The 18,555-nt window shown below is 38.9% G+C and overlaps 1 protein-coding gene across 1 annotated transcript; it reads left to right on the top strand.

The window, feature by feature from the left end:
• Positions 1-3,409: 3,409 nt before the first annotated feature.
• On the top strand, positions 3,410-16,963 carry klhl11 (kelch-like family member 11). Its single transcript, XM_067429170.1, has 2 exons — positions 3,410-3,931; positions 13,616-16,963. Exons 1-2 carry the CDS (start codon positions 3,480-3,482, stop codon positions 15,201-15,203), a joined length of 2,040 nt encoding a protein of 679 aa, XP_067285271.1. The 5' UTR covers positions 3,410-3,479; the 3' UTR covers positions 15,204-16,963.
• The last annotated feature ends 1,592 nt before the right edge of the window (positions 16,964-18,555 follow it).

Genomic DNA, 18,555 nt, shown 5'->3' with positions numbered 1-18,555 from the left:
ACAAATTATAAATCTACATTTTGAAAGACAAATGGATAGCTAAATAAAATTGTTCAAATGAATGGTTAAACCCTCTGGTATTGTTCACGTGGAAGTCCACAATCAAAAGTGACAGAACACCTAAAATTATTATTTTTTTATTTCCTGTTAAATCAGTATAATACACTCACCTAAAGGATTATTAGGAACATCATACTAATACTGTGTTTGACCCCCTTTCGTCTTCATAAATTCCTTAATTCTACGTGGCATTGATTCAACAAGGTGCTGAAAGCATTCTTTAGAAATGTTGGCCCATATTGATAGGATAGCTTCTTGCAGTTGATGGAGATTTGTGGGATGCACATCCAGGGCACGAAGCTCCCGTTCCACCAGAAAGATGCTCTATTGGGTTGAGATCTGGCAACTGTGGGGTCCATTTTTTGCCACTTTGTGGTCCATTATTAAAGGGATGGACAGGGTCAGAAACAATGCTCTAGTAAGTATTTAAATGATGCCCAATTGGCACTAAGAGGCCTAAAGTGTGCCAAGAAAACATCCCCCACACCATAACACCACCACCAGCAGCCTGCACAGTGGTAACAAGGAATGATGGATCCATGTTCTCATTCTGTTTATGCCAAATTCTGACTACCATCTGAATGTCTCAACAGAAATCGAGACTCATCAGACCAGGCAACATTTTTCCAGTCTTCATCTGTCCAATTTTGGTGAGCTTGTGTAGCCTCTTTTTCCTTTTTGTAGTGGAGATGATGGTGGGGTCTTCTGCTGTTGTAGCCCATCCGTCTCAAGGCCGTGTTGTGGCTTCACAAATGCTTTGCTGCATACCTCGGTTGTAACGAGTGGTTATTTCAGTCAAAGTTGCTCTTCTATCGGCTTGAATCAGTCGGCCCATTCTCCTCTGACCTCTAGCACCAACACAGCATTTTCGCCCACAGGACTGCCGCATACTGTGTGTTTTTCCCTTTTCACACCATTCTTTGTAAACCCTAGAAATGGTTGTGTGTGAAAATCCCAGTAACTGAGCAGATTGTGAAATGCTCAGACCGGCCCGTCTGGCACCAACAACCATTGCCACGCTCAAAATTGCTAAAATCACCTTTCTTTCCCATTCTGACATTCAGTTTGGAGTTCAGGAGATTGTCTTGACCAGGACCACACCCCTAAATGCATTGAAGCAACTGTCATGTGATTGGTCGATTAGATAATTGCATTAATGAGAAATTGAACAGGAGTGTATATTTTTGTTCAATAATATTTGGTATTTTGAGGCCATTTTATGTTACTAATTAATATGTATCCAATAATTATGATCAATCAGAAATCTCTATTGTTTCTGAAATGTCTTTTATTTAACATTAATTTGAGTGCATTGTTTGAAGCGCATAGTGCAGGTGCACTTTGGGTGTGTCCGAATCCACTTTTGCTAGTTTAACGACAGAAAAAATGGTTTTCATGCTAAGCGTATGGTCCAAAAGAGTTGTACATAGTCTCTAAATGAGTCATGGGTGTGTTTTGGGCGTAAAATGCAATAAACCAATCAGAGTCTCATCTCCCATTCCCTTTAAAAGCCAGTTGCACCATGGCGGATTCGCTATTTGCCTAGTGGAATATAGACCCTCAACCTGACTAGTCTAAATATATTGCCACAGTTGGTCAAATAATTAGCCAATTTCATTCATAATTACTGATGCGTGTAATGGCTATCCCTTATGGCATGAAGTCATTTTTATCTTTATGTAAACAATATTAATATTTAATGCTGTAATGCTTTTATTTCTAATATTTGGCATGTTTGTGTGCTGCTGCGCCGCAGCGCCTCCCTGTGTGGAGTGTACATGTGTTGTGCACCTGCCTATTGGTGCATATTACTAACCTTTAAATAACAAAAAAAAATTGTGCTATTGACTTCAGACTTGGTTTTTGTTGGTCAATGGTGCAGACGTTTTTAGTTGCCTCAAAATTGCAACACACCAACAATACACCTGAACACACCTCGTTTTCAGACCATGGGCGAACAGATGGGCGCGAGTGCATGCTATTTAAACAACAAATGGCGCTGGGTGTGAAAATAACGTGTCAGGCTGAAACTAGGACAACAACAAAAACTTTGCTATAGTTTCAGCCTGACATCTGCTGTCGTGTTGCGCAGGGTATGATATGGCCCCTGATATTTTAGAGCAGGGTTCCCCAAATCCGGTCCTGGTGGGCCACTGTCCTATAGAGTTTAATTCCAACACTAACACACCTGAACAAGCTAGTCAAGGTCTTCAGATTTACTAGAAAATTGCAGGCAAGTGAGTTTGATCATGGTTTAAGCTAAACTGCAGGACAGTCGCCTTCCAGGGCTGGATTTGAGGAACCCTGTTTTAGAGTGTCACCCCTTTGCTTTTTGTCCTGCATTGTGGCTAATTTGTAGATTGTACCCCCAAAAATTGCTCTTTTCTCAGTTTTCTTGTATTTCCCATTAATACGTCTGTCATTTCTGAAGAAGTGAAGTGACATTAGGAGTAGAGAACACACACTGCTAACCATGGACACACACCCGGAGCAGTGGGCAATCAGTTGAAGGGACACCTAGTTGGGGCTATTGAGAGCACCGTACTTTCACTGTTCTTTTTGTTAATAACTTTGAGGTTTTCTTCATTGACTCCATCTGTTAGGAATACATTTGATGTAGGTATGCATTTTGCTAAATTTTTGTTTTCTGATCCATTTGATGGATGTAATATGCAATGTTCACCACATATTCAAACATTTTGCTTCTGTGTGAGAAAGAACATATAACACATTTAGAGAGGATTACAGTCACGTTTCTTGGGATAAATAGAAAATAACTAACTTCAGACCCAAATTTTAAAGATAAATCACAGTTGTAAAACAAATGAGTCATGTCTTCAATGTGTAGGCTACATTTTTAAAGTGTACTTCCATAACTTTATTTAACATACAAAATGTATATTTAACCATGCTTCTTTCAAATGAATATCAGCAAAATGTGCATTCCAAAATATATGGTCTTTCATAAGTGGCGCTCAGAGACAAGTGACGTCCAGCTCCTCCCCCTCTCTGAATGTCATGGGTGGAGCTTGACCTATATGACAGGACCATAGACTGTAAAAAAAAAAAAAAAAAAAAAATAGGACAGGACGTTGACTGAAATTGTGTAAACAACCTAATGCAATTGAACAGAAATACTATTATTTGTGTCCTTTTGTAATTTTATAATAAGCCTATTACATACTACATTTTATACCGTTTTTGTATACTTCTTTGGTGCTATTTCTTTAGTTATCCGTTCCCAGATCGGCCCTCGTGTCTCGCGTCAGTTCCTGTAACGTCAACAGAACTGCTGCGCTGTATGGTGTGTGTGCGCATGTGCATGTTGAGCGCTGTTTATGTTTGAGTGTGTGTGTTTGAGTGTGCTCCACCACCTCAAAATACTGCGCACTTTACGAACCGACAGCGCGGACACCGAGATGGCCGCAGCCGCCCCGAACCCTGAGGACGCAAGCCGAAACACCGGCAGTCCGAGCACGACGAGCTCTCTATCGGGAGACGGAGAGTCCGAGGAGGCCGAGGAGTTCGCATCCGCGACCCACTGCTCGGAGCTATCCAGACGGCAGAACGAGCAGCGGAAGCTCGGACTCTTCTGTGACGTGACGCTGGCGTTCAGCAGCTCTCCGGGAGCCGCCAACAGCTTCGAGTTCACCGCCCACCGCTCAGTACTGGCCGCGGCCACGGATTACTTCACGCCGCTGCTCAGTGGTCAGTTTTCGGAGTCTGTGACGCGCCGGGTGGAGATGAAGGAGTGGAGCAGCGAGGCAGGCCTCGACCAGGAGACAGTGGAGAGCGTAATCCAGTTTATGTACACGGGCGAGATCCGAGTGAGCACCGCCAATGTGCATGAGGTGCTGGAGCTGGCTGACAGGTGAGAGAGACATCATAGCTGTGTGTCAAAACACTGCTGCCTACCTAGACAGCGTTGTTAGTATGTATGATCAAATGCACATTGTGCATCAGATATGTCTGAGACATTTGGGCATCACAGGCGCTTTCAGAATCAAAACAAGTAACTGTTAGCTTTTTTGGCATCGTAGGTATAGCTGCTTGCAGGAAGGAGAGGGTGGGGTTGTGTGTGAACTTAATGGGTTCATGTGTCCTTTCAGGAAAAAAAAAAAAAGACGAGAAAGATATCTGGTTCTGGTGACATAACACAGCATTAACAAAAAGCCACACTGGGTGTGTAGAGTCAGGTTTGTGCTGAATATAGGGGTGGACAACATGACAACACCTCATTTTTCACACTAAGTCATATCATGATATCACTATATTTGTATTTATTTTATCTTTATTGTAAAATAATACATTAAAACAAATATAAGAATAATAAATATTATTTTTACTGCTTCTACTGCTTTACCATTTTAATGTTTACAGTAGCTTTATTTAATTTAAGAAATTCAAGAAATTTAAATGTAAAAAAAGTTTTATTAAATCTACAAAAGTTATTTGGTCAAAAAGTGATTCTCTTTGTCTTGATTAATAGTATAAACATGGACAGTAGCAGGTATATTAGGTGAACGTCTGCCGTGAATGTAAAGAGTTGGGAATGAAAATTAACGTGTCAGTATTAGATCTGTGTGTTATAGGGCTGGATATTGAATACAAATTTGATTCAGTTTTGATTCACATGCTTGTGATTTGATTCATTTTTTAGATTATGGTTCAATTTAATTAATACAAACTAATTATGTATTAAATATAAATGTAATATAAATATAAAAGTCAATTATAAAAGTGGTTTTACCTTTTTTTAAGAAAGAATAAGATGTCAATAAACATAAGCAAGTACTTTAAAGGAGAAAACTGGAATATTTTATTTGATCATACTCCACACCCTTATAAGAACGTTATTTAACGTACTTATAACCTAATGAGAACATTAATACAACGTTTCACAAACTGGACATTTTAACGTTCTTAGAACATTCAGAAAACGATTTTATAACTTAATGGAAACGCTAGAGAAATGTTCTTATAACCTAAAATTGTTGGCTGGGGGGCCACGTTTTTAAAATTCGAACACATTGTTTTCAATGAGTGTACACACACCGGCAGCGGCATTCAACGCCTGTCCGCAACCACTGAGGAAGTTGTTTAAAATCCTGCCACGCCCCATAACGCCATTTCAAGGTTTTATATAAAATTTACATTGTTATATAATTTATATTTCTCTCAAATTGTCAATCTACATACTGATTTCACCCTGTGCTACAAGATACACCCATCGTGCAGCTCTTCTGTCAGTAGTCGATTTAAAATTGAGCTTACGCGTATATAATGTGTGCGTCCTGTGTTAGATACCTGAGACAAGGTGCTGAGCTTTGCGTCCGGTGTGCGACTCCCTTTATTGTTATCTATAAATTGGTTATGTTCCAAAACAATTACAAAATTTGCGTTTAGAAGATAAGCATTCAAAACTTAGTCTTTCACTTCTGCCAATACGGATCAATGATTTTAAAGACATCACTGCACTTAGCTTTTTATCAGATTTTCTGTCCAATCAAATGCTCTCTAGAATCTAAAGCGCCCCGGCCCCTACATTATAAATAGATGATTAAGCTGCGGCTAAAATTGGTCACTTGTTCACACATTTACTATTTTCTACATGGTGATTGGCACACAGTGCGCTGTATCCGGTTGTTAAGGCTGACGTCACGCGGCAGCGCTTCCGGGTCCAAACGCTCTATCTTATACCACAAGAAAAACTACAAACGGTGCTAATATACACACACAATGTGGTGTGATACTACAAAAAAAAGCTATAATCATAACCTTTTTTTCCATACCAAAATTCTAGATGGCCAGACAGTGATTCATCTTTTTTAAATCGTTAAAATATTAATGTATGTGACGCTGTGAGCACAGAGAGTGTAGACTGTAAGTATTTAAAATGTTAAACTTTTTTAAACGTTTGATGTTTAATATGAATAAATCACGCTCATAAACGGGCGTCAATGGCATTCTCAAGTGAAACGAGTTGAGGCTTGGACCCGGAAACGGCGTTCCTTACGTCACGACTTAACAAGCGGATAGGGCATAGAGAACAATTCACACAGTGTAAATATGCATTACATTGGGACTAATGAAGTCTGGATTTGCGTTAATGTCAAGTGAACCTCTGCAGCGCACACACAGTTTGCTCCGTTCCAGAGATACGATAACACAGAGCAGATTATATGCACAAGTCTGTTCAGACCACAAAACATATCGAACATGAAAATAAAATTCAAAATGGGTTTGATATGTTTTGTGGCCTGCACAGACTTGTGTAAAATTCAAATGGATATTAGGTGAAACTGTTAGAGATTAGGAGAAAACTGTAGCTTACTCTGACCGAGCTGTAATCTAAGCAATACGGTATTGGCTATTAGCCACAGATGTTGACATGACATTAAATAAAGCTATACTGATACTGATGCTATTAGGGCTGTCAAAATTGCTCAAAAATGACATTTGAATATTCCCTCTAAAAAAACATGAATATTCGAAGTATTCGAACATCTGGGTGATTTTGTCAATAACAGGACAAATTAATACAAAGAGACATAACTACTAAAGGTAACCTATTTAATTTTAAACATATTTGACAACGTATTACTTACACAAAAACAAGTAAATCAACTAATGGCCAAGACCGCAGACCTCACTCTCTCACTCTCTCTCTCTCTCTCTCGCTCCCTCTCTCACCCTCAGCTCACGCTCTTTGTGCATAACGGTTTAAATGACTAACTTTGAGTGCTGATCAAGTGTTTTGTGCAAGCAATTTCAGGTCGTGACTCTTTTCACAAATATAGCAGGCTTCATTCAGTGATTGAAATGAATATTATTAATATTAATTTAAGTTTTACAGCATATTGAACGCTCCGAGCGAGCTGTGTTGCGGTGAACTTTTCTTTGACATGAAAGGGTAAATATTCAAACCAGTGGAAGCAGTGCATTTATCCTTTATTTATGCAATATCTCATCAGTCAGTACAGTAGCCTACACTTTAGTAATGTTTCTGTTTAACGTTAAATAAAATGAGGCATGGAATGCTAACTGTATCTTACATAGCATACAACTTTATCTCGCGGCTCAACAATTTTACCTCCTACTGACCAAAATCCAAAGTACTTCCAGACATGACTTTTTAGATTTTGGAGGTTTAAAACTGCTTTCTCTGCTGTAGTCGAGTTGGGCTCTGCACTTTTTTCCATCTTCCTCTGACAGTGTGACTCCTGCGACCTGTCCCTGAACCCTCAGATGCTCTAGCAAGCCCATGAGTAAAGCAGACAGCCACGTATCTACTACAGAGGGCTTTTTTTTTCTTCACTTTTTAAAGAAATGTGAATATTAATTTTCACCTTTGAAATTCGGTTTTAAAAAAAATATTCGAAAATATATTCAAATTTAGAATATTCATTGACAGCCCTAGATGTGGAAATTACATCAACACCGAATAATGCTGTGCATTTCAAGGCACTTCAGTGAACTTCAGCAAACCATTCCAGCAGTAAAGCTTTAACTTCTTGATTGATGCTGTCATCCAGGGGTATCGCAGGGGTATATGTAGTTGAAAAGATTTGGCTTTCTGCACTAAATTAAGCTCTGGTGTACACTATATTCACAAAAGTTTTGCACATGGACTTGATTAATCCTTAGGATAGTCCTATAACATCTAAGGTAATGGTAATGCTTCCCTCAAGGTTTATGAGTGTGTTTATGGGAATTTGTTACCATTCTTCTAGAAGAGCATTTGTGAGGTTGAGCCCTGATGTTGGACGAGAAGGCCTTTCTCTCTGCACTCTAATCTCAAGGTTGTTCTATCTGATTGAGGTCAGGACTCTGTGCAAGCCAATCAAGGTCCTCCACACCAAACTCGCTCATCCATGTCTTTATGAACCTTGCTTTGAGCACTGGTCATTTTGGAACAGGAAGGGGCCATCCCTAAACTCACATTAATGTGAATATTGCGGATCCGACGTGCAGTGTGAAAGGGGCTAAAGATAGGTGGTGCTGAATGGCAAGAGAAACTTCATTGTGCGATCTGCGAGTTCTGGATATTCGTGTCTGGTTTGAATCCAGAAGGAATTCCGGCATCTCGAGCACACTGTCGTTACAAAGCAACGGGGTAAAACGCTTGCGTAAAGAGAGTAGGACCTTGTTTAATCCGTTCGCGGCAGTGATACAGTATTGTGATAGGACAGTTTAGAATTAGCGTTAGAAAGTTATGGCAATAATGATTCAACATACGAAATAGAAAGTCTCGCTAGTAGGTAGCGAACCACCGGTTGAGAAACACTGCTTTACACCACAGCATAGACGCTTGGCACATTATGTTATCCTTGGATGCAGCTGCTCTGCTATGGAAACCCATGCCATGAAGCTCTCTATGCACTGTTCTTGAGCTAATCTGAAGGACACACCAAGTGTGAAGGCAATCACTTCTGACTGTGAAGATAAAAGTACCCCAGGTGGTATCAACAGTAGATGGCCATGAGAACTAAGACTATGTAAACATTCATAGCATAGTTGGACTCTCAGTTGGGAGATTAAAGACTGACAAAACCCGCTCAGTGTAAACTATATTGTATCTAACCAGTAAATGGAGGCCATCATATTCACTTTGAATGCCCTATACACAGTGGTGGAATAACGAAGTACAAATACTTCGTAACTTTACTTAAGTACATTTTTTACGTATCTGTACTTTACTTAAGTAGAATTAATAGTGCATACTTTTGACTTTTACTTCATTACATTTTGCAGCAAATATTTTACTTTCTACTCCACTACATTTCTACAACATTTCGTTACATTTTCTGATCAGTTTTAGGGCTTGAGATTAAGGATTGTCCGGATATTTAATGGATAATAATATATACTGTTTATAATGAACTGACAGTTGTGCTGCTGAGACTCGCGCAGCCTCTGGAGGAGAAATGGAAACAAATAAGCGCTGCTTACACAGAGAAACTCAGTCACATACTGCAGTAAAAATTCAAAATGTTAAATTTTTATATTTTATAACATATAATACAGTTTAAAAACATCACAACACAACCAAGAGAGTGCTGTTTTCCTGAACACCATCACTACTGAAAATGACACTGATTTCATATGACAATTCCATAAACAATTAATTAACATTAAGTCACTTACATTTTGATTTTGCTTTATCTGTGGCAGCCTGAGGAGACGAAAGAGCTCCTCAAAATACTTTACACGGTCTTCTAAGTTCTTCTGAACCCATTTGACCACCGCATCAAACAGAACCTCCTCAGAGTCAACTGTTATCTCTGCGTCAGACAGCTAGTCTGACACAGAAGAAGAACTGAAGACTTGATTAAAAAAGTGTTTACGTAAATCTGTATATATATTTTAATAGTTTAGGTCCTCTCTGACCCCAATGTTTGCCATCTGCTTGATGTATTGTTTACAAGCTGTTGTATTGGCACCTTTCTGCGGTTGAAACAGATTTCTGTACATTGTAACTTAGGATGTTCATTTGGGTTTTTTTTCATGCTATAACTAGCAGTAAAGAGGAAAAGATGATCAGTCTACGTGAGCTCTGCACTGTTGCCTATTTTCACTTGAACTGAGGTTTACAGGCACTACACATTAAAGAGCATCAAAAGCTCCGTTTCCACCACAGGAACTTTACCCAGGAACGAGGAACTTTGGGTGGTACTTCGTGTGTTTAGACCGCAGGAACCAGGGTATAAATGAAGTTCCGGGTAAATATTTCCCCGTCCAAACGGCCCTGCTCACGGGGTAGTACTTTTTTCAAAAAAAAGTTCAGGAACTTTCGAGGGCGGGACTTGGGCGCTGAACATGCTGATTGGTTGAGCTCATGCAGCATTTTAGTTCAACTCGGCATTTTTAAAAGTCTTACACGCCGCACTCATGACAAGAGAGGAAAGTTAATTTTTCGGAGGGGTTAACTTTTTATTTTGTAAGTTATAAGATAATGAAGATAATGTTGGAGTAATGACACAGCGTATATTGCCCCAGGCAGTTTTTTACTTTAACTGCGCCTGACAGAAGAATTATTATTTTTTCTGAGATGATTATTTAAACAAATAAATAGCTTATAATAACTAAATCCACTAAATCTTTCAATCGGTACACACAAAAATGATTACTGTCCGCTAGGGCTGTCATTTTTGAAAAAAATCTAATTCGAACGGATATCAAATATCAAGCAATGCATTCGATTATCTACAACGCCGTCATCTCCAGCAGCTGGAATGTGTTTACGGATGCCATAGCAACTCTCAACGGCCACCAGGACTTATACGGTTTTATAAAAGCTATTCATTTGTTGTAAAGTGTAATAATCATCTCAGAAAAAATTAATTCTAATGTCAGGCGCAGTTGAAGAAGTTGATTGTTTGCTTACATAGGCTTAGGGACAGTGTCATTATGCCAACATTATCTTCATAACTTCTTATGAAATAAAAAGATTATCCCTCAGAAAAATGTATTTTCCTCTCTTGTCAACATGCTTGGTGCATGAGCACGACGTGTGCTCTTCAGTGGGGCGCGCGCTGTTGTCACATAAGGACGCACACTCAAAAGTAATCCGGTCAGGTCATTTACATGGTGAAATGTTTCGTTTGATCGATTCATGAAAAGGTTTATCCACCCATCTCAAAACGATTACAATTTCATTCAGTTTGGGCATTTTTATTACGATTGAGGTGTTTATATGGAGCATTTTCCTTCAGATTGGACTTTTAAACTGATTACAGTGCTCCATGTAAACGCACCGACAGTAAAAAAAATTGCGCTACATGGCACTTTAAAAACCGGATAGTTTATTTATAGTTCGATTACGGATATTTCACGTCATCTTCGAATGCATATTCGAATATCGAATAAAAAGTGACAGCCCTTGTCCGTCACTGGCTTGGAGGAGCAGTCGCGCGCAGTCCTACATCACCGGACTAATTTGCCTAATCTTCTCGGAACTTTATCGCGGTCGAAACGCAGACAGCTGCAGGTCTGGGGGGGAGAAAAGTTCCTGTAAAAAAGTTCCTGGTACAAATTGTTCCGGGTAATTTTGGTGGAAACGGGGCTAAAATGATAGCCTGACAAGCCAGACCCACATCAAGATGTTTGGTCTGGAAACTCACCATAGACAGGGCTCAATCCAATGGCGGGATAAACGGTTGTCTTTCAAACTCCCTCTGCAAGCGATAGGATAGCGCTACAACTAGGGCTGCACAATTTGGGGAAAATATATAATTGCGATTATTCTGGGTAAAATTGCGATTTTGATTTAAAATGCGATTATTATATATTTTTTACAAATGAAAAGTGTGTGTGTGTGTATATAACATTTTGTGTTTATATATTAATATGACTAATAATTATTATGATTACTGCTAAAAATATTTTTACAAATAAGAAATATTACCATTACAATAAAATTTTCATAATTATAAATTAAATAATAGAGTATGTCAGAATAAATATAAAAATATAATAATACCAATACTAATTATTATTATTTATTATTATTATTATTTGTAATATTTTACAGAACTTTTTACAAAAAAAAAATGCTGGGTTACCTATTAATATGCAGACAGCCTATGACTAAAAACATTAGAAAGGTCTAAGCCTAAGGAGTTATTGTAAGAAAAATATTATAAAGTAAAAAATATTATTATAAATATCTGTGTTTGTTTATCTGTGATATAATTTCTTAAAGTCTATGTCTTTAATATGAAATATGAACCTCTTGTGCATCCACTGTGGGGGGAAAAAACTCCTATAAATTTATAATTTTTTAAAAGTTTATTACGTTTTAAAATGTATTAAGTATTATTTTCTTATTATTCATTACCGAACGTTTTTGATTCATACTGAAGGCCAGAAGGCGCCCTTGAGCAGAAAAGCTACATTTGCCTCAGAGAAGTAATGACATTAATTTTCAGGAAAACTCTTATGCAAACAGAAGATATAAACGCTTTGATTAAACATGACGGCAATAAACACGACTGCAGCAAAATATGGTGCATTTGAGTTCTTCAAGCCGTCAAGGGTATTTTCATAGTAATAAAGTATATTATAATGCAGTGCTGATTGTCATATACTTTTATCACTGTATAGAATACTATAAAATAATGCATAGTCTGCCTCACTCTGTGATGAGAAGCCACATCAGCTCACAAACACTCGACTGACGATATGAAGTGAAGTAAAACACGTTATTAAATGTTGTCTTTTGTTGAACAGGTTTATGCACGCTTCACTAGTTTGTGAAGATGTTTGACTCCTGTTGCTTTTTCAAACGCACGTTATAAGCAACTCGCAGTCTTTCAGACGGAGCAGCGTTACTCCTGATCACAGAGCTGCTCTTCGCTAACACACTGGGCATTTATTTATTTCATTTAAAATCGCAGCCTTTGAGCTTTCATAATCGCACACAAACCAAATCGCGATTGCGGTTCGATTTCGATTAATCCCTGCAGGGGATTAATCGTGCAGCCCTAGCTACAACCAACCAGAGCAACGTGAAGCGGAGCTATTTGATAGATTAAACTTTCGCCGTATCCGGTCGGCAAAACGCATTCCCTTTTTAAGAATGACTTCAGTGCCGTTCTTTTCTCAGAGAAAAGATTAACTCCAAGTCTTCGAAGAGTCGCGGTCAAAGCTGATTCGAAAGAGCACAGTTCGCCAGCTTCTGTGTTTACTAATAGCACGCAAGCACAACTCTGCCATCATTATTTTAAGCCCCACCCACCGACTCTACACACAATGTGATTGGTCTGACCAGAGTTTGGTTTTTACAGCTCAGAAGTGTATTGAGAGTTGCTAGACTACACTCGCAGCAGATTAGATTTGCAACCTCTAGGGTGTGTCTAGATTTTTAGGCTAACAAAATGGTATTTATTGTTTGAATTTCTTCATAAAGTTGACATAATTTGAAAGCTGAGACTTCAAAAGTAACAAAGCTAACTATTACAAAAAGTGTATTATTTTAATCAAATTATTTATTGGATGGCAGTTTTGTTCATTCGCTTTTTGGGATTTAAGAATCTATATCAGTTCAGTATATCAGTTTAAGAAATCTAAACTGGATGGCAGTTTTGTTCATTCATCCACTGAAAGCACAGAAAGACTGAAAGATCGCTTTTTGGGATTTTTAAGAATCTATATCAGTTCAGTATATCAGATTAAGAAATCTATATTTTTATCACAGCCCTAGTGCATTAGTGCTCTAGGGCAAGACAGCAGCATGGATCTAATATACTGAAACGCATCCATTTTCATTCCCAACTCTTTATGTTCACTATAGACACATTGTGAATACTCGGCAAGACAGGCATTTTAACGTTGTTCTGTAATGTTGACCGTTCAAGCGCAACTGAAATACCTTCATATAAACAGTATAGCATAATATATATCAGTAGACACTTGATATCATGGCAAAATACTGTATGTCGTCACAAAACCTAGCCCTAGCTGACTACTAGAACAAATATTATGTCAAATATTATGCCTGTAATGTGGGATTTTTGTAAGACCTAAAAGAATGTATTTTCTTTTCCACTCTCAGGTTTTTGCTTGTGCAACTGAAGGATTTTTGTGGAGAATTTCTCAAGAGGAAGCTCAGCCTGGGCAACTGTGTGGCCGTCCATAGCCTTGCACACATGTACACTTTGGATCAGCTGGCCTTGCGCGCTGCTGACATGATTCGTCGCAACTTCCACAAAGTCATTCAGGATGAGGAATTTTACACACTTCCGTTCCACCTGGTCAGAGACTGGCTGTCTGACGCAGAGATAACAGTTGACTCTGAGGAGGTTCTGTTTGATGCTGTGGTCAAATGGGTTCAGAAGAACTCAGAAGAACGCGTGAAGTATTTTGAGGAACTCTTTCGTCTCCTCAGGCTGCCACAGATAAAGCCGACCTATCTTACAAGAGTGGTGAAGAACGAGCCTCTGGTCGCACAGAACGCAGCCTGCCTACAGCTTGTGTCAGAGGCTGTGGAGGGTCATGCGATCCGCTTCGAGAACCTCAAATCTGCAGATACAGAGTTCTGGGCCTCGTACATGGCCACATTCCAACCAAGATTTGGCCAAAACATGGATGTTATCATGGTGGTTGGTGGAGTCTCTGAAGGAGGAGATTACCTGAGTGAGTGCGTAGGGTACTTTGTATACGAGGACCGTTGGGTCAATTTACCACACATCCATAACCACCTGGATGGTCACGCTATTGCTGCCACTGATACACATGTATACGTGGCTGGGTCCATGGAACCAGGATTTGCTAAGACGGTGGAGCGCTACAATCCAAATCGCAACACCTGGGAACAAGTGAGCAACCTCACCACACGAAAGCATTCCTTTGGGCTCACCTGCATCAAAAATATTCTGTATAGTATTGGCGGTCATGGCAACTTCAGCCCTGGCTTCAAAGATGTGAGTGTCTACGAACCCGACCAAGACAAGTGGCACAACCTAGAATCTGCCCCTAAGATTTTGAGAGACGTCAAGGCCATTAGCGTCGAAGATCGATATGTTTACGTAACGGCGCGAACACCTGTAGATACAGACAGCGATGATGGGTTAAAGACGGTCACTACTCGCTACGACACTGACAGTCGCCAGTGGCAGGAAGTTGACTCCTTACCGCTTATCGACAACTACTGCTTGTTTCAAATGGCTGTAGCATCAACTAACTTCTACCACACAGCTTCCTGCTGTCCCAAGAGTTATACCAACGTACGCGATGATGCAGCTCGGCAGAAGATCACAGCAAGGATCTCTGATGATATTCTTGAGAGTCTTCCCCCAGAAGTAACCAGTATTGAGGGAGCAGCCATCTGCTATCTCGGCGACGATGTGTTTGTGATTGGTGGCTGGAAGAACAGTGACGATGTGGATAAGCAGTATCGAAAAGAGGCGTACCGTTATTGTGCCGAGCGGAAACGCTGGATGCTTCTGCCGCCCATGCCTCAACCGCGCTGCCGTGCCACAGCGTGCCACGTGCGCATTCCCTACCGCTTTCTTTACGGGTGTCAGCGCTACCCAATGCCGCAGAATTTGGCACGCCAGAGGGACCGTATGCAGCAAATGCAGCAGTTACATCGTCGCACGTTAACTCTACGCAGGCAGTTACAATCGCAGATTGAATGCTGAGAGCAGCCATGGAAGAAGCTGCTCAAAAAGTGATAATAGAGTGTCTTTAGCATTCCTATGATCCCGTTCTCATTGAAATGTGTGTTGTTTGTTTACTTGTGACATTTCATCACTGAGAGAGTGAATGAAATGGCTGTTGCTGATAAAGAAGAGTATTTTCAATGTGACTGTTTGTATAATGGAATCCTATAAATATGTAAAAAAGATAAGTTTGTGAATATCCGTACATGAAACATTGTTTCATGGCCTTGCATGAATTTGCCTTATTCCCGCTGTCGGCAATTTGCAGAACGCTGCACTTATTTTATCTTGAGTCATAACGTTCCAAGTGATGATGGTTGTCCTGCTACATTTGTGGGGTTTTCGATTCTTTTGCAGGGAGTGACAAGTGTTCAGCAATTTCTTAGTCCCGCTGTAATGAATCAGCTGTTTAAAATAGTTCACATTTTCTGAGCAAACCATGAGTTACTATAAGAACCACTTGTTTATTAGTTCCTGGTCTTAATTGTGTTGATTTACTTTGTTTTGCACTTGAATGCAATGCTTTCACAGTATTTGACTGTATTTGGCAATGCATTATTTACAACTACAAGCACTTCATTTCAGCATTAGTCCTCGTCTTAATCTTTTGTTCTTATTTTATTATTATATTTGTTCTTTTTTAACTTTCATGCACAGGGAATAAACACCGTTATGGCATCAGTTATAGACGTGTGAAGGCTACACATAATAGAGTTAGACATGTTCAAAATAAAGTCAAGGAACCATTACCTCAGTGTGTGCATGACCTTTACAACCTTCCAAAATTATTTTGTCATCAGTCTTGCAGTCTGTGCCAGTTTTCATTCATATTTTTAGCCACCTCAAAGATTGGTTTGTGTTCTGTCTTTATGTTTGATTTGAACAATGTTTCCCCCCAGGTGAACTGTTGTACATTCCCAATTATGGCATGGCTCATACACGTTACCATTACATCCTTGTCTTTATTACAAAAGCTATTTATAATCATAATATTTTTTATTGAAAATCAGTTTTCATCTTTCACTTGTTTCATCTTTGTACATTCCCTCTTTTTATCTTTTACAATGTGTGATGTTTAATGTCTTATAAGAAACCTTCACTGGGTGAAAACTTGTGAAGCAATCACTGGCACCATCAAGACCAGTTTAAACATTCATAATGTCCGCATGAAGAACATTTTACTGTTATTTTGTAGTCCATACCATACCAAAGTCTTAAAGAATGTCATCTTAGCTGACCTAATGTTACGCTTCGATGTTAAAACCTTTACTAAATGCAAGATAGAAATGGCTTTTGACAATGTACCTATAGCTCTCGTCTTGACTTGTGCAGAGTTTCATAGTTGTATCATACGAGAAAAAACAAAAAAACAATAAGATTTAAAGTACATTAATAAGCCTTTTTCAAACATTTTCCTGAATATTGGAGACTGTAGACTCTTAGACATTGTATTTACTAAATGGGAAATGTATGTTTTGTGTCTCTCATGTTGAGATGTGGTTTAATAGTGTTCAACTCTTTATCAGTTTTCTTTCCTTCATGCACAGAGGAAAGGGGTGTGTGCGTTTCCATGGAGAAAGTGTCTGACATTAAAAGTAGCAAGGCTGGGATGTTACCTTTATCCCGTTCCTGTTGTTGTAAAGTCTTTCAAGGGCGAATATAGTTTTGTTGCATGTGTTATAAAGTATGCACATGTTGTGGATTTCAGTGATTTGCAATAAATATTTATTAAAATCTTATTTGGACAACGAGTTGTTCTTCTGCCCAGTTGGTTCTCACCATTGAAGTGATGTTACTTTTACATTTACTAAAATGTTTTATGGTGCAGTGTAACTTTTCGCTGTGAGCGATATAGTGTCACAATTTGAGCATCAAACCTGAATGGGAAATAAAATTATGAAATGACAATAAATATATAATAGTTAATACATGCTTAATATAGCCAAGTCTTTTTTTACTTGGAGAATCTTCTCTGTAACAGTAGTCAGTTTTTGAATGCTACAAATTGTACAGATAGGATTAGCAGTGTGAAAAACCTCATAAACATTACAATAAGATGCAACAAACCTTCCGTTGGTTCATGTGCAAATGCAGCAGCAGCATCTGAGCATGTCAGCATGATTGAATCATTGTCACATTACATTGGATATAAGTCTGGAGTAGCATGTGCTGATGAATCAGTATACACTATAAAACCAGAAAAATAAAATAAAGTAAATAGTCTGATAGTTCTGATTTTGAGATCATACTACAATCCATCACCCTTAATCGAGGTTGCAAAGTTCACTCATCCTAGAAAACCTGGAAAATTGGTGACAAATTTTCCAGGCCTGGAAAACATGAAAAATGTGAGAAAACGTAAAATGTCCTGAAAAATCTTCTTGTCCTGAAAAACAAAGTCAGTAGTGTTTAGGCATCTGAGTTGCCAGATCTGCTCTAGTTACCACAGCTGCAGCTACAAACGTTCCTGCCGGATCCTGCAGCCTATCTGGCAACCTCGAGTCAGGGGGGAGGGGGAGAGGAGATAGTTATTGCTGTACCAGTTTTGGCCACAATCTTACATAGACTTCTTTTAAAATATATCAGTGCCATTGTTTTGTCTCAAGGTGCACATAACTTTTTTCCTAAGTTATGTTTATGAAAGCTACTTAAATGTCCTAATTAAACTAAGGCCTAATCCTGTTTAATCTAAGCCATGTGTGCAAAGCCAGGCCTAAATCACAATTATGTAAACTCATAATGTTGAGAAAGTCCGAATAGTGAGATACAAAGGTCACAATTACCTTTTCTTAAACAGGCTTACATGGTCATAATGGAAGAGCTCATATAATAGAGCTCATATTAAAACTTTTTATAGTCAAGTCATGGCAGTAAACTGTAGTCGTAATAAAACATTAAATGTCCTGGAAAATGGTCACTGAAGGAGTGGGAACCCTGTGTGAGTTAGAAGACCACAAATTTGCCCGGTTTTACTGACAAGGCTTAAGCCTAGTAACAGACTAAAATACACTACCAGTCAAAAGTTTGGACACACTTTCCCATCAAAGAGAATAGGAAAGTGTGTCCAAACTTTTGACTGGTAGTGTACATGTTTGATCTTAAATGTCAGTTCCATTGTCTCAAATGCACACCATTTTTTTTTTTTCTATGGCACGTATCCTTTTCCCAGAAATGTCTTGAACATACTGAGCAGACCATTTGCCATTCAAGTGTATTATTCATTTAAATGTTTAATATTTGGTGAATAGTGGACACAAATCTATATACAGAAAGTGCAATAGAAACCAATGCAAATATAATACGGCAGAATTGTACTAACACCACTATCCAG

Source organism: Pseudorasbora parva, chromosome 21 (assembly GCF_024679245.1).
Source record: "Pseudorasbora parva isolate DD20220531a chromosome 21, ASM2467924v1, whole genome shotgun sequence".
Classification (NCBI taxonomy): Eukaryota; Metazoa; Chordata; class Actinopteri; order Cypriniformes; family Gobionidae; genus Pseudorasbora; species Pseudorasbora parva.
The sequence above is the reverse complement of the archived record's forward strand: the minus strand, read 5'-3'. Positions and strand labels throughout refer to the sequence as shown.